The following is a 14672-nucleotide window of genomic DNA, read 5'->3' as shown; positions in this document are numbered from 1 at the left end:
CAGCGCTGAGGGATCTGGGGGAGTTGGGAACGGTCAGGGGGAGGCTCATGGTTGGGCTGGAGGAGCTGCAAAGGCTTTTCCAACCTCCATGATTTTGGGATTCTGTGATTCTATGATGTAGATACACATTCAGCAGACTCCAGGTCTGGATAATGGCATAACACAGACACAAATGTCACCCTGGGAAAGATCAGTAGGAGGGTAAAGATAAAAACCTGTTGTCATGGCAGCACATCTCTATTCTGTTAGCTAAATGCATCTTCTTTTCTTCCTCTACTAGTGCTGATGAGCTTTTTGCCCATAAAGATGGTCAAGCACTGCGACAGGCTGCCCTGAGAGGTCGGGCTGTGTCTGCCCTCAGACGACCCAGCTGGTGAAAGCCCTGAGTAACGGCGTTTGGCCTCGCAGCTGAACTGCTCTGAACAGGAGGTTGGAGTAGAGACCTCCTGAAGTCTCTTCCAACCTGAACAATGCTCTAATCCTACAAGTTTTCATCTCTTTAGTATCATTGAGGTTGGAAAAGACCCTTAAGAACATCAAGTCCAACTGTAAGTATCTCTACAGACCTGTCATCTAGAGCTGAGAGTATGTAAGAGATGACAGTGAAGCAGGATCTGTGAGGAGAAGAGGTCTGTGCTCTAACCAGGACAACCAAGAACCACACAAGCTCATTTCTCCCAATCCTCCCAAGAGCTGCATTGCCAAGGCACTGACAGCACCTGAGCCTCAACCGTACCGTGTGGGCACCAGTACCCATCCAGTGCCTCGTCCACAGAGCAGATCCATTCCCCGTAGAGCCGGGGCTCTTTGATTCCATGCCACAAGTTATGTAAGGGCAATGACAGATGAGTAAAGTGCAAATTGAAAAACAGAAAAGTTCCAAATACTGAACAGACAGACCCGGAGATGCATCCCCACCAAACTGCAGGAATAAAGGGAAGACTCAATGATTAAGAGGAGAACTGCCGCCAGAAAAACCACTGTAAATGAACGGGAACACAGAAATTAAAAAATAAAGAGGTTAAAGCATACAGTGAATCACATCTAATCCTGGCAAGTAAAGAGTGTGGTCCTTCTCCAAGCCCGATGGTTCTGTGGGACTGGGCTACTCAGAAAAAGTGCCCCTGGCCCAGGAGTTGGTCAGAGCTACAAAACTCACCTCCATCCAGCAGCAACTTGACGGTCAGGTAGTCATCAGCCAGTACAGCATAGTGTAGAGCTGTGCAGCCCTTGAAATTGGCTCGGACGTTCAGGCGGTTGTTGAAGTCGTCCTCCCGGGTTACAAGGACTGCAGGGGAAGAAGAAGGAAAGCTCAGCTCATGGAGATAGTCAAGACCTGCTCCTCTGAATGTGCACCAGCAGCACGCACCACCCACCCCGCCAGCCCTGGAAGCTCGTAAAGGGCCTGATGGCCTTTTCCAGGAGACAATCGATTAAGATCTCAGTGGGGGTTTTTGGTGGCTACTGTCCCTACTCCACCGAGCAGCAGTGGAGGTGAAGACAACAGGGCTCCCTCAAAGCTGGTCACGGCCTTCACGGAGCCCAGGCAGGGGAGGAGGTGGCTGGAGAAAGCCCAGAGACCTCTCAGGCTTGCTCCAACTGTGGCCTCTTTGTGCGTTCAATGTGAAATCAGGAGTCAACACAAGCAAGAAATACTTCTGCCTTTTTTTTTCCCGCTTTTATTGGCCAGCAGGGCCACCAAAACCTACAAGCTGAAACCAACGGGAAAGAGGCAGCAGGGCTGAGGGCTGACAGTGAGCCCGAGGGACAGCAGGTCACTGGGAATGCCTGGGGGAATTCCTCAGGGTCAGGCTAAGCCTCCCCATTCCCACCGCTCAGGTGCCCAGCTCCTCCTCCCAGATTGCAAGAATCATCTGCGGTGGAAAAGCCCCTGAAGCTCCTCCAGTGCCACCATGAGCCTCCCCCTGACCGTTCCCAACTCCCCCAGATCCCTCAGCGCTGGCTCAGCCCGACTCTTCAACCCCTCCAGGGATCCCGGGGACTCCCCCCTGCCCTGGGCAGCCCATTCCAACGCCCAACAGCCCCTTCTGCACAGAAATCCTTCCTCAGAGCCAGCCTGACCCTGCCCTGGGCAGCTTGAGGCCATTCCCTCGGGGCCTGGCGCTGGGGCCTTGGCTCCAGAGACTCATCCCCCCTCTCTGCCCCCTCCTGGCAGGGAGTTGCAGAGGGCCAGGAGGTCTCCCCTCAGCCTCCTCTGCTCCAGACTGAACCCCCCCAGTTCCCCCAGCCGCTCCCCAGCAGACCTGTGCTCCAGACCCTGCCCCAGCTCCGTTGCCCTTCTCTGGCCACGCTCGAGTCATTCAATGGCCTTTTTGGGGTGAGGGGCCCAGAACTGAACCCAGGAATCGAGGGGCGGCCTCCCCAGTGCCGAGCCCAGGGCTCAGATCCCTTCCCTGGCCCTGCTGGCCACGCCAGTGCTGACACAAGCCAGGATGCCGTTGCCCTCCTTGGCCCCCTGGGCACACTCTGGCTCATTCTCACCCCCCCAGCCCCTCTCTGACCGGCAGCTCTCCAGCCACTCCTCCCCAGGCCTGTAGCCCTGCTGGGGGCTGTTGTGGCCCAAGGGCAGCCCCCGGCATTTGCCCTCAGTGAAACTCCCCCAGTTGGGCTCAGCCCATTGCTCCAGCCTGGCCAGATCTCTACTCCTCACTTCCCAGAAATGTCAAGAAGTAGCCACTGAAAAGCAGGAACTCTTCCAAAAAGGCTTCCTTTGTTAACCAAGAAGTACTAACTGCCGCAGAGCATGATACTCAACTCAGCTCTGCTGCTGTCCATACCTACGCGCTTGTCAGCTTTGATTTTGTGCTGAAACTCACTGTTCTTTGGGACTTTCAGCCCATGTTTGCTCAGCCACCCGCACAGCGTGCTCCGGGAGGTGCATTCCTCGATGCTCCCAGAATGGGAATAACTCATAATAACACATTTTCCAGCTCAGTAAGAAGCCTGGAATCCCCTGAGCAAATGCAATTACACTGAGCCCTTGCAGGTTTTGTGAAATCAGACCTAGAAATAGTGAGGTTTGTTTGAACAGAAACCAATGTTTTCTAAAGCTGATTAGTTATAATTTTTTCTTCCCCTGAGCTCTACTGAATGCCAAGATGCAACGGAAACACTGTGCAAGGGAAAGCCCAATGACTTGTTCCTGCAGGCCAGAGCAAAGCTGGGCCACAGCGTTCCCAGGACAGGAGAAGGACTGAGCGGTGAGACAGATCCGCTCAAACATTAAACCTTCTCCAGCAGGTGCAAAATCAGAGTTTGAAGCGCCAAGCAGGAAGATCGGGGAGGGCAGTAAATCACACTGATGTGCAGAGCACAGACTGAATGACGTCTGCAACGGTCCCACCCGAGCTTAGACCCGGACACGTGGTGGGAGAGATGAAGGTGCCTCCGCTGCCGATGCTCTTAACCAAAGACCTATTTTCAGATGCTCTTTCTGCAACAGGAACAAATATTCTCCCAAGCCAGGAGAAACTCCCTCACGATACTCACGGAATCCCAGAATCATCTTGGCTGGAAAAGCCCTTGAAGCTCCTCCAGCCCAACCATGAACTTCACCCTGACCCTTCCCAACTCCACCAGATCCCTCAGTGCTGGGTCAAACTCAGCGATTACTACAAGGCAGCGATGATGTTGGAGAACAGAAGGGAAGTTGTGACAGGAGAGGATGCTGCCACACCATCGCTCGGATTTCAGGGCTCCTCATTCTGGGAGTCTCCAGCAGACCAGCCCTTGTGTCCGGGGAGGGCTCCAGCACCCAGGGTTCACAGGAGGGGTTTGCAGCACCAATACTCCTCTACAGCTGGTCTAAGAGACAGGTTTTTGAAAATCTCCTGGTTTTTAAGCCCTTTGCTCTGGTCATCAGCAAAAACGAGCAGTGGAAAAAAAATAAAGCAGCTCTTGTTAGGTATTGAAGGAAACACCATGCTGCTGATTAGGTGGGAAGGGAGATTTGTGGGAGCAGGCACAGCACCTACACGATATCAGCCCCTCGAGCATTCAGTGCCCTGGAGTAAGGCCTGACCTAAGACCTGGCCAGATAGGCAGTCATGGCCATCAAGAGCTTGTGCACTCCTCAGTCAAGGACCCGTCGCTGGCACTGGCCTCACGCCGGACGGGAGGGCAGAGCCCGCCCTCAGTTTGTTATCAACGAGCTGATGCTATCGCTCAGGGCCGCAGACTTCGACAGGCACTGCACTGTATCTTGATTTAGGGATCTGGTGGGGTTGAGAACGGTCAGTGTGAGGTTAATGGTTGGACTGGACAATCTTCAAGGTCTTTTCCCACCCAGATGATTCTGGGATTCTGTAGTTTTTGAAGAAAGGGAGAGTGTTATGCCCAATCCAGAGTTAAGGGAGACTGAAGAAGCCCTCACTGAGCTGGGGGAAGGGGCAATACCTGGCCATGACCCTTCCCAACTCTCATAACTTTGGGAAATGAGGATGCCCCACAAGCACACAGCCCCACCATGGAGCCCGGGTGATGGAGGGGCTGGCATGGGCCGTCTCCCATGGAATCAACACCACCCAAATTGTGGGCCAAATCCTGCTTTCTGGAGGCGTGCTCAGCTCTGAGGTGAGCGGGTCTATAACCAAAACTCAGTAAAGCCACATTCAGGGACTTCACCATCAAGAAACTGAAAGGGTTCTGAGCTTGTCCCAGCAAAGCACCTCGATTCCTGGGTTCAGTTTTGGGCCCCTCACCCCAAAAAGGCCATTGAATGACTCGAGCGTGGCCAGAGAAGGGCAACGGAGCTGGGGCAGGGTCTGGAGCACAGGTCTGCTGGGGAGCGGCTGGGGGAACTGGGGGGGTTCAGTCTGGAGCAGAGGAGGCTGAGGGGAGACCTCCTGGCCCTCTGCAACTCCCTGCCAGGAGGGGGCAGAGAGGGGGGATGAGTCTCTGGAGCCAAGGCCCCAGCGCCAGGCCCCGAGGGAATGGCCTCAAGCTGCCCAGGGCAGGGTCAGGCTGGCTCTGAGGAAGGATTTCTGTGCAGAAGGGGCTGTTGGGCGTTGGAATGGGCTGCCCAGGGCAGGGGGGAGTCCCCGGGATCCCTGGAGGGGTTGAAGAGTCGGGCTGAGCCAGCGCTGAGGGATCTGGGGGAGTTGGGAACGGTCAGGGGGAGGGTCATGGTTGGGCTGGAGGAGCTGCAAGGGATTTTCCAACCACAATGATTCCAGGATTCTGTAAAGCAAGCAGAGTGGGCAAAGGACCCGCAGTGGGTCAGTCCCCACCTTCCCTCCAAAGAGCTCCCGACACGTTTCCAGAAGATCTGAAAAGTTCAGAAGAGCAAAATGCGGCAATGAATACTTGATGCTGCCCTAGCCCAACATCTCCACTAATGAACCGCAGTACCTCCAGAAGATCAATTAATGTCTTGGCTCCTTTCCTTTCCTGGGTCTTTTCTCCAAGCATCCAGGGTGAGTATGTATATTTATTTATTTGTCGTCATTTCCTACCCAGGGAGGAGCAGGATAATGAACTGCGTGCGTCAGGGAAGATGAATCTGAGATACTAGGGAGCAGTGCAGTAAAGAGATTAAAGTGTTATTATTGTTGGGTTTTTTCCCCCATGGTCCGTTGTGACAGCTCGGCCGTCATCTGTAAAAAATGTCTCAGAGAGAGATAATCATCGGAAACTCAATAAAGCGTCAGGGGAAGCCTCGTCTACCATCAATCACTGGGTGCCTGGAAATTTTCAGCCCTCTGTCTCCCTTCCTGCCATCCATATAAATGTCTGTAATATATTTTGTGCAGTGTTTGTGGAGCATACCCTCTCGATTTGGATGTTTTTATGAAAAAATATTTATACACGAAATATGTAAATGTGTAAAAAAAGTAAAAAACAAAGGCAGTTTCTCTCTCTCCCTCTCTTCTTAAAAATGCAACTAAATTTATTCTTTTTAATAAAACATGTCAACCAAAGAATTAATGCAACTTCTTACTGAGTGGCCTTATCTTTTCTTCCCCCCAAAAATATATAATGTTATAGGGGGATGAATGCAGACAAAAACAATTAACTTTACTGGTTGATATACTTTGTCTTAAATAAAGTCTATGTACATGCATTATGTATTGGCATTCCATTGCTCATTTTTTAATGTTGTTTCATGCATTTTGCATTCACTGCTACAGCGATCTGATAGATGTGCGTTCTCACTTCCATCAAGGAGCAGGTCTATCGCACGGGTGGGTTGCACTGAGGGATGGGAGTGGGGAGCTTTTAAAAATAAAATAACGCCCTGTCAAAACTGTCCCCTCAATGATTCATCTTCTTAACTCGACCTGTGTTTTGCAAAAGGTTCAAATATTGCACCTTCATTAGAGTTTAGAGAGCTTTCAGTTCTTGGCCGGGGAGGCAAAAGGCACAGACAGAATCACATCATCCCACAATCATGGAGGCTGGAAAAGCCCCTGCAGCTCCTCCAGCCCAACCATGACCCTCCCCCTGACCGTTCCCAACTCCCCCAGATCCCTCAGCGCTGGCTCAGCCCGACTCTTCAACCCCTCCAGGGATCCCGGGGACTCCCCCCTGCCCTGGGCAGCCCATTCCAACGCCCAACAGCCCCTTCTGCACAGAAATCCTTCCTCAGAGCCAGCCTGACCCTGCCCTGGGCAGCTTGAGGCCATTCCCTCGGGGCCTGGCGCTGGGGCCTTGGCTCCAGAGACTCATCCCCCCTCTCTGCCCCCTCCTGGCAGGGAGTTGCAGAGGGCCAGGAGGTCTCCCCTCAGCCTCCTCTGCTCCAGACTGAACCCCCCCAGTGCCCCCAGCCGCTCCCCAGCAGACCTGTGCTCCAGACCCTGCCCCAGCTCCGTTGCCCTTCTCTGGCCACGCTCGAGTCATTCAATGGCCTTTTTGGGGTGAGGGGCCCAAAACTGAACCCAGGAATCGAGGGGCGGCCTCCCCAGTGCCGAGCCCAGGGCTCAGATCCCTTCCCTGGCCCTGCTGGCCACGCCAGTGCTGACACAAGCCAGGATGCCGTTGCCCTCCTTGGCCCCCTGGGCACACTCTGGCTCATTCTCACCCCCCCAGTCCCTCTCTGACCGGCAGCTCTCCAGCCACTCCTCTCAAGACAGACCAACAGATCATGTCACTGTCTGATTTTGGCTCTGCAAACCGTGCAGGTCACCCAAAAACTCCAGGCAACCAGTGTTGCTTCCTCCACTTCTCTCCTTACAGCAGCTAGAGGAAGCTTTACCCTCACTGCTGAAGGTCCGAGCCCAGAAATGCAGCCCCCGAGGACACAGCAGAGCCCGGGCAGGCCAGTGCCATCAGCTGGCCGAGCTCCGGCAGGGCGAGGGGGATGGTGGGACCACAGGCCACGCTCTGCCAGCTCAGGGCCCAGCCTGGTGGGTCAGCGAGCGGCTTGGAGGGGCTTCTGGTGTGGGCAAGGCAAGAGCTGGGGATGTTTTAGCAAGGTCAGGTCCTGCCAGAGTTCCTGCCAGCCCAGGGACCAGAAGCATCTGAAAAATGTGCAGCTGGGCACCGAGAACCCCCCTGAGATCCCATGGACAATCACAAAGAGAAGAAAATGAATCACCATTTATCGTCATAAAAAGTGGAAACAGTCTGGGAAATTTAAATCGCTATGAATAAACAGAGCAGGGCCGTGAGCAGCCTGCTCTGGTGGAAATATCCCTGCCCATGGAGGGGGGGCGGGTTGGACCAGATGACCTTGGAAGGTCCCTTCAACCCAAACCCTTCCGTGAATTTAAGCCTGCATCAACACCCCAGCAACAGGGATAACGTTACGCTGAGACTGGAACTTGAGACATTGGCCAAGAAAAGTCACAACAATATGAAGAAGCTGCAGAATATTTCCTCGTTTCCATGTAAAGACTTCAAGGGCTGAAAGCTAACGCCAACGCCTGCCCAAAAATCAGCAGCAGTAATTGCAACCAGTGACATCATTCAGATTTATTTCAACTGGATGAATCTTTCTTAATTTTATATTTATTTCTAACATCCAGAGTAAGGCTACTGGTGGAATACACTGCCCTGAACCCTCCTCCTTCCCCAGCAAGAGGCTGCATGTGGGTCAACGGGATGATGCTCATATCTACAACTTTTTTGCTCCATTCTGGCTAGATAAAAGCAGGTTGTCTCTAGGACGTTGAAGGATTGCTTCTCAAAAACACCTACTTCATGTTTTCTCTCTCATCTTCAGACATACCCTCACCCACGTACCGTCAGTTACTCTGTATTTAAATAGAAGCTGAAGCTAGCTCTAAAAAAATAATGAGGTCAAATTTCCATTTCAAAGCCAGGGAACAAAATTTTGGGACCCGAAAAGCAAATGCAGGTAGCTGCACACAAACGATATTACCTTCCAAAGAATGGAGGCCTTTTTCCTTGGCAGTCTCATACACACTGCTGAAATCATCCCCGAGGTTTGGATCTGCGTTCGCTGCGAGCAGGATCTTCACCACACTGTTACAAATTAGAAAAAAAACAAGGCTGAGGTAGGACATGAGTAACTGAACTCCTTCAGAGGCTGAGACGGGAGACAGGGCTCAGAAAGCTCCTCAAACCCCCCAGCTAGCGAAGGGAAGTTAAACCAACAACCACAATTGAACAGTTCAACAAATAGAACCACACCAGCACAGTCCCAGCTGGGTGTGGGAGGCACTTGAGCAGGGGGACACTGAGGGGCCGCAGCCCTCCCACGCCGCCGCGCACACAACAGACCCTCAGTGGGAGTCGCATTCCCAGCCCGCCGCGGGAATCTGGGATGTCCCCGTAGCTTTGCAGGTCTGGCCCAGTGGTGTAAACTGTCCCCAGCCACAGCCAGAGCCCGACCTTGGCTCCGAAGCCCTACAATTTATGGCCTTCAGGGTGTCTCTGCCTCGATGCAGCTGATGGAAACCACCCATGAAAAGGCACCTCCTGCACCCACATGGGCTATGAGAGACAACTAGTCCTTCCTTGCCTCCTTCTGCCCTCACAAGAGGAAGCACCAACCTCAGCAGTTCAAAAATAAATTTCTATTGCATTAATTAAATGGGGTTCTGGAAGAAAAGCATTTGACTGCTGCATGAAGTTCAGGCAAATCCCCGTCTCTGAGAACTAGACTTTTCGTATGAATCATGACGGAAGACAGCCTGCTCCTCTGCAACCAGCCTGGCAGCTGCCAGGACTTCCGAAAGAGGTTTAACCTCTGAATTTGTAGAGAAGGTTGCAGAGAGGGGGGATGAGTCTCTGGAGCCAAGGCCCCAGCGCCAGGCCCCGAGGGAATGGCCTCAAGCTGCCCAGGGCAGGGTCAGGCTGGCTCTGAGGAAGGATTTCTGTGCAGAAGGGGCTGTTGGGCCTTGGAATGGGCTGCCCAGGGCAGGGGGGAGTCCCCGGGATCCCTGGGGGGGTTGAAGAGTCGGGCTGAGCCAGCGCTGAGGGATCTGGGGGAGTTGGGAACGGTCAGGGGGAGGCTCATGGTGGCGCTGGAGGAGCTGCAAGGGATTTTCCAACCCAGATGATTCTGGAATTCTGAGAACTTCCCCACTATTTTATGCTTCAGCTGCAGGACCCACGGGGAAGGCAGGTCCTGTGGCAATACAGGCAGGACACCCCAGACTACAGCTCTGCTACGAGCTGTAAAGTCACCACCACGCTGCAGAGGAGAGGTAACAGGAGACATACAAGCCAGGCTCCGCCAGTGTGAAAGTCTTCCATCTCTGCTTCCGAACCCAAACAATCATCAGGCAAGAATTAGATTTCACACCACCTCTGAAAGCAGCTTGAAGCCAGTTAATTCTTAATTTTTTTTCCAGAGTTCAAGCTTTCCATGACAACTAGACAGTAACTCGTTAGCTAGTATTCATCACTGGTGACACGGCTCACGGGCTGACAGCGACGGGCACCGCAGACTGACTGACATGTATCTGCAGGCTGTGTCTTGTCAAGTCACATTTAGAATTTAACTTAAGCTCCTCTCCCATTTACCCCATAAATGCATTAGTGGAATAAAAGGTGGTTATTTTATTCCTTGAACACGGTACAATAGAGGCCAGCTCCCCACTGGAACACGCTTCACCATGCACTAAGTTTCTTCTCATGAGCAAAGCACCAGGCTGGGAGCCAGGAGATCCCCCCGCCATCTCCCGTGGAGCACAGGGAGTTACTGATGTTGGGACTTCAACCATGCCCTTCACTTTAAGGTTGAGTTGCACTGGATCTTACTCACCAAACAGCAACTACCAGCTACGACCTTTCATCTTTTCAGTGTAGTCCAGAGCTCGTTGCACTGACGCGATCCAATTAGGTATCTGATGGTTAGAACTGGTACTAAGGATGGGGATCACCTCACCTGCTTTCAGATATCACCAATGGAGGACTTGAAGTCCTCTCCCATCACAGATGTGCTCACTCTACCCCTCAAATCCCTCCAACTGGCCTGGATTTTCTTTCAGTTCATCCACCACTTTTGGTCGTGGTGCAAGGGCCAGTGTGTGAGATCATCCGCTACCACCAGCACAGTTCCAGCGAGACACAACCTCCCTGCCTCATGCTCAGTCCTCTTGGCACAGAGGGTGTGCTGCTAGTGGAAGCCAAAATGGCCTGCTAGCATTTTTTTTTTCCTCTTCGTCTTACTTTTCAGCTTGCTAAATATTTTTTACTGAGAATAAATTGTCACTTCTGGTACATGCAGGCACAGCTGAAGGTTGGTGGTTTCATGAAGAAATGGGTTTGAAGATAAGACAGTAATAAATAAGACAGTTGGGGCCTATACTTGAAGATAACAGGAACAAGGATGGCACAAATCAAACTAGACCAGCTCAAGACACAACACAGCTGCACAACACCTCCTAAACAAACCTTTGTGAGCACTCGTGAGCGCTGTCAACCAACAGACCTGCGGAGGAAGACTACCAACGACCCCCAGGGACCCCTTGAGACCACATAATCCCAGAATCATGGAGGTTGGAAAAGCCCCTGCAGCTCCTCCAGCCCGACCATGCCCCTCACCTGACCGTTCCCAACTCCCCCAGATCCCTCAGCGCTGGCTCAGCCCGACTCTTCAACCCCTCCAGGGATCCCGGGGACTCCCCCCTGCCCTGGGCAGCCCATTCCAACGCCCAACAGCCCCTTCTGCACAGAAATCCTTCCTCAGAGCCAGCCTGACCCTGCCCTGGGCAGCTTGAGGCCATTCCCTCGGGGCCTGGCGCTGGGGCCTTGGCTCCAGAGACTCATCCCCCCTCTCTGCCCCCTCCTGGCAGGGAGTTGCAGAGGGCCAGGAGGTCTCCCCTCAGCCTCCTCTGCTCCAGACTGAACCCCCCCAGTTCCCCCAGCCGCTCCCCAGCAGACCTGTGCTCCAGACCCTGCCCCAGCTCCGTTGCCCTTCTCTGGCCACGCTCGAGTCATTCAATGGCCTTTTTGGGGTGAGGGGCCCAAAACTGAACCCAGGAATCGAGGGGCGGCCTCCCCAGTGCCGAGCCCAGGGCTCAGATCCCTTCCCTGGCCCTGCTGGCCACGCCAGCGCTGACACAAGCCAGGATGCCATCGGCCTTCTTGGCTACCTGGGCACACTGCTCCTTTATGTCACCTCACATAAAGGGATGCTGCCTGACCTTTTCCACTGACCTTTACGGCCCCAGCAAAATGGAAAACGTGAGAGAGGTTTGGCTGCTAGTAACGTCACTGGAGCACGTGGCCTTGCGTGTCCAGAGAGCTGCAGTCTCGGCCCACCAGCCCAGGCTCCGTCGTTAGGGAGGTCGTTAGTCAGGAGGACTGTCAAGTTCACTTTCAGTGCCTGGGCGGGAGGTGTTAACAAGTCTACGGAACAGGAGAAGTAAAGGTGCCACAGCCAGACTTTCTACCTGGGAAAGTTCTGCAACAGGTGATCGATCTGTGCAAAGTTCTTCTGGAGAATCCTGTGCTGGATTCCTCTGGAGACACCCTGCATCTCCAGTACTGGGTGCTACCATGCTCAGCCCAGTCATTGAGAGAACCGCATCTGAGATCCCAAAGAGGCAGGCCCTAGGGAAAGTGGGAGGAACGGGATGGAAGCTGGTGGGGCAGGCACCGTCCTGCTGCCCTGTGGGATCTCCATGCTCCTAGAGATGAACAGAAGCCACCACCAATGCAACGTGCCTCAGTTGAGCTCGTGATGATCTCACCCCGGCAGCTGGCTCATGCGATTCCGGCATCAGCGTCTACACCAGAAAGCTGAGCCTTTCTGGTTGTTCAAGTCCTTAGAAGTTCAGGTTCTGATACGGTCAAACCACCCTTCTCGGACCCCGGCCTCACGGCTGTCAGCACCAAGGAGATCCCTCTACTCCAGTTTTAGCTGACAAGCTATCATATATTTTAAGGTCTTCCTCATTTTAAAAGAACTGATTCCAAGTCCCAGTGCAGGACTTTAATCCACAACTTGCAGTCCAGGGGTGAGCTGTGGGTACTGACTGGATCACACGATAACACACAGTGACGTTGGCTCCTTGGTGACCCCATCCATCTGCCTTCCCTGGTCTTAGTGTCTCCCTTGAAATGAATGTTCTTCCCAGGCACCTCACCAGGTACCACCTTCACGTGCTCTCAGCGACTCTCGAAAGCCCCTTCCTCTTCATTCAGCGCTTCTCTCCAGGCAAAAACCGTCCATGAAAACTTTAGCAGAGGACCACAAATGCCAGATGTAAGGCAGTCTAAGAGTGAAAGTGGGAGGTGACGAGGTCAGAACTGCTCCGCTCCATTAACGACCCTCGACATCACTTCATCCCCAGTGGTAAGAAACATTTCCTTAGCTCTTAAGACAGCTGGGAGGCTCAAGTTTAATATGCATGGATATCATCTCTTACTGGCAAAATGTGTTCCAAAAGCCTTGCCCAGTTTTGGGCTGTGATCCAGCTCCGTAGGCAGGAAGGACTCGCTGGGTTAATAATAAGGCGTTGCACACTCAGCTTCCCTCTCCAATCATCTTTCAATCTCACCTCCTGCTTTTGGGATGTGCTGTCCCCTCCAGGCACTTCTGCACCAGCCAGACGTTCCCGGAATCACAAATATTGATCATCCCTCTCCAATTTGTAGGTAATGGGACGTTCAAGCAAATTAGCCTTTAGGAAAGGTAACGGCACCATCAAAATCCAGAGTAACCATGCTCATCAGTGTAAAGTGTGTGAACGGCATTGGAATAAGCAAGGGACTTGTAAAATCAGGCAATGGTTGCAAAGCATGGTCTAAGCAACACAGTCCCTGCGTCAAAATCTCAGGTTTCCCAGGGAGAAGAGGGGTAACTGCTCCAGTAGTTGTGGGGGTCAGATAAGGAAGCTCTGGTGAAGGTGCTAGAGAAGGCAGAAGGCATCTTTCTCCCTTGTACCAGCTCAGCTAATCACAGAATCACACAGAATCATCTCAGCTGGAAAAGCCCTTGCAGCTCCTCCAGCCCAACCATGAGCCTCCCCCTGACCGTTCCCAACTCCCCCAGATCCCTCAGCGCTGGCTCAGCCCGACTCTTCAACCCCTCCAGGGATCCCGGGGACTCCCCCCTGCCCTGGGCAGCCCATTCCAACGCCCAACAGCCCCTTCTGCACAGAAATCCTTCCTCAGAGCCAGCCTGACCCTGCCCTGGGCAGCTTGAGGCCATTCCCTCGGGGCCTGGCGCTGGGGCCTTGGCTCCAGAGACTCATCCCCCCTCTCTGCCCCCTCCTGGCAGGGAGTTGCAGAGGGCCAGGAGGTCTCCCCTCAGCCTCCTCTTCTCCAGACTGAACCCCCCCAGTTCCCCCAGCCGCTCCCCAGCAGACCTGTGCTCCAGACCCTGCCCCAGCTCCGTTGCCCTTCTCTGGCCACGCTCGAGTCATTCAGTGGCCTTTTTGGGGTGAGGGGCCCAAAACTGAACCAGTGCTGAGTCCAGGGGTAAGATCCCTTCCCTGTCACTGCTCTCCAATTATTTATGAATAAAGGGGTGAGTTTTAAATAGAGGATTCTCTGGCCCATATCCCGTTTCCTCCCTCTTGCTGCCAGGCGTTGGCGCAGAACAACGCTCCGCACCAGATCTAGAGGGTCAGGCATCCCTCCATAACTCACCTGTGCTCAACACCCTCAACAAGCCAAGTTTTAATTTGCTGATCAAGTTTTCATTAGATTAGAAGCAGAGCCTATTCAGCAGTGTGAATATAAATCTAAATTGACCCTGGTGATGAGTCAGAGGGCAACACTTAACTGAAGTTTGCTGGGCAGTTCAATCGATTGGAGAAAGTGCTTTCTGCTTTTAATGGCTGGACCAACATATTGTTAAATAAATAAATACATACATACAATACAGGGGGTGGGGAAATCAATGACGAGATGGCTGGAGGTGACTGGGGCTGCGTCAGGAGAGACGTTGTGCCTGGACCACAGGCAGCTGGGGTTGGTGAACCAAGAAGTCCAGTGATCCCCATGACCGTGAGTTATCAGCACAATGCAAAAGCCTTGATGGGTTTTGATACGCGGCTGCTCCGAGCTCTGGCAGAAGCCACAGGTCCTGCCTGGACACAAAGAAGATCCCTTGTGCGGTCATATCTTAACTCTCTGTAAAACTCAGCAGGGGCAGGAGGGCTGGGGTAAGGTGCTGTTTGCACTTCAGCCCTTGTTCTCTCCTTTTCTTCCTTCAGATGAGGTCTAAATGTGGATGCGTGCATTCTCAGGAGTAAGTTTACACCTACCTGTGGCACAGAAAGCAGGGCAGC

The 14672-nt window shown here is 53.2% G+C and overlaps 1 protein-coding gene across 1 annotated transcript in view; it reads right to left on the bottom strand.

Moving 5' to 3' along the window:
* CLPB (ClpB family mitochondrial disaggregase) overlaps positions 1 to 14672 on the bottom strand; it is a 94662-nt gene that overhangs the window by 50721 nt on the left and 29269 nt on the right. Inside the window, exons 4-5 of the mRNA XM_074919441.1 lie at positions 8342 to 8445; positions 1160 to 1288 (exon numbers count right to left, since the gene is read on the bottom strand). Of these exons, the coding sequence (XP_074775542.1) occupies positions 1160 to 1288; positions 8342 to 8445 (233 nt within the window). The remainder of the gene's footprint in view (positions 1 to 1159; positions 1289 to 8341; positions 8446 to 14672) is intronic.

The sequence above is a fragment of the Athene noctua genome, chromosome 1 (genome assembly GCF_965140245.1).
Source record: "Athene noctua chromosome 1, bAthNoc1.hap1.1, whole genome shotgun sequence".
NCBI lineage: Eukaryota > Metazoa > Chordata > Aves > Strigiformes > Strigidae > Athene > Athene noctua.
The sequence above is the reverse complement of the archived record's forward strand: the minus strand, read 5'-3'. Positions and strand labels throughout refer to the sequence as shown.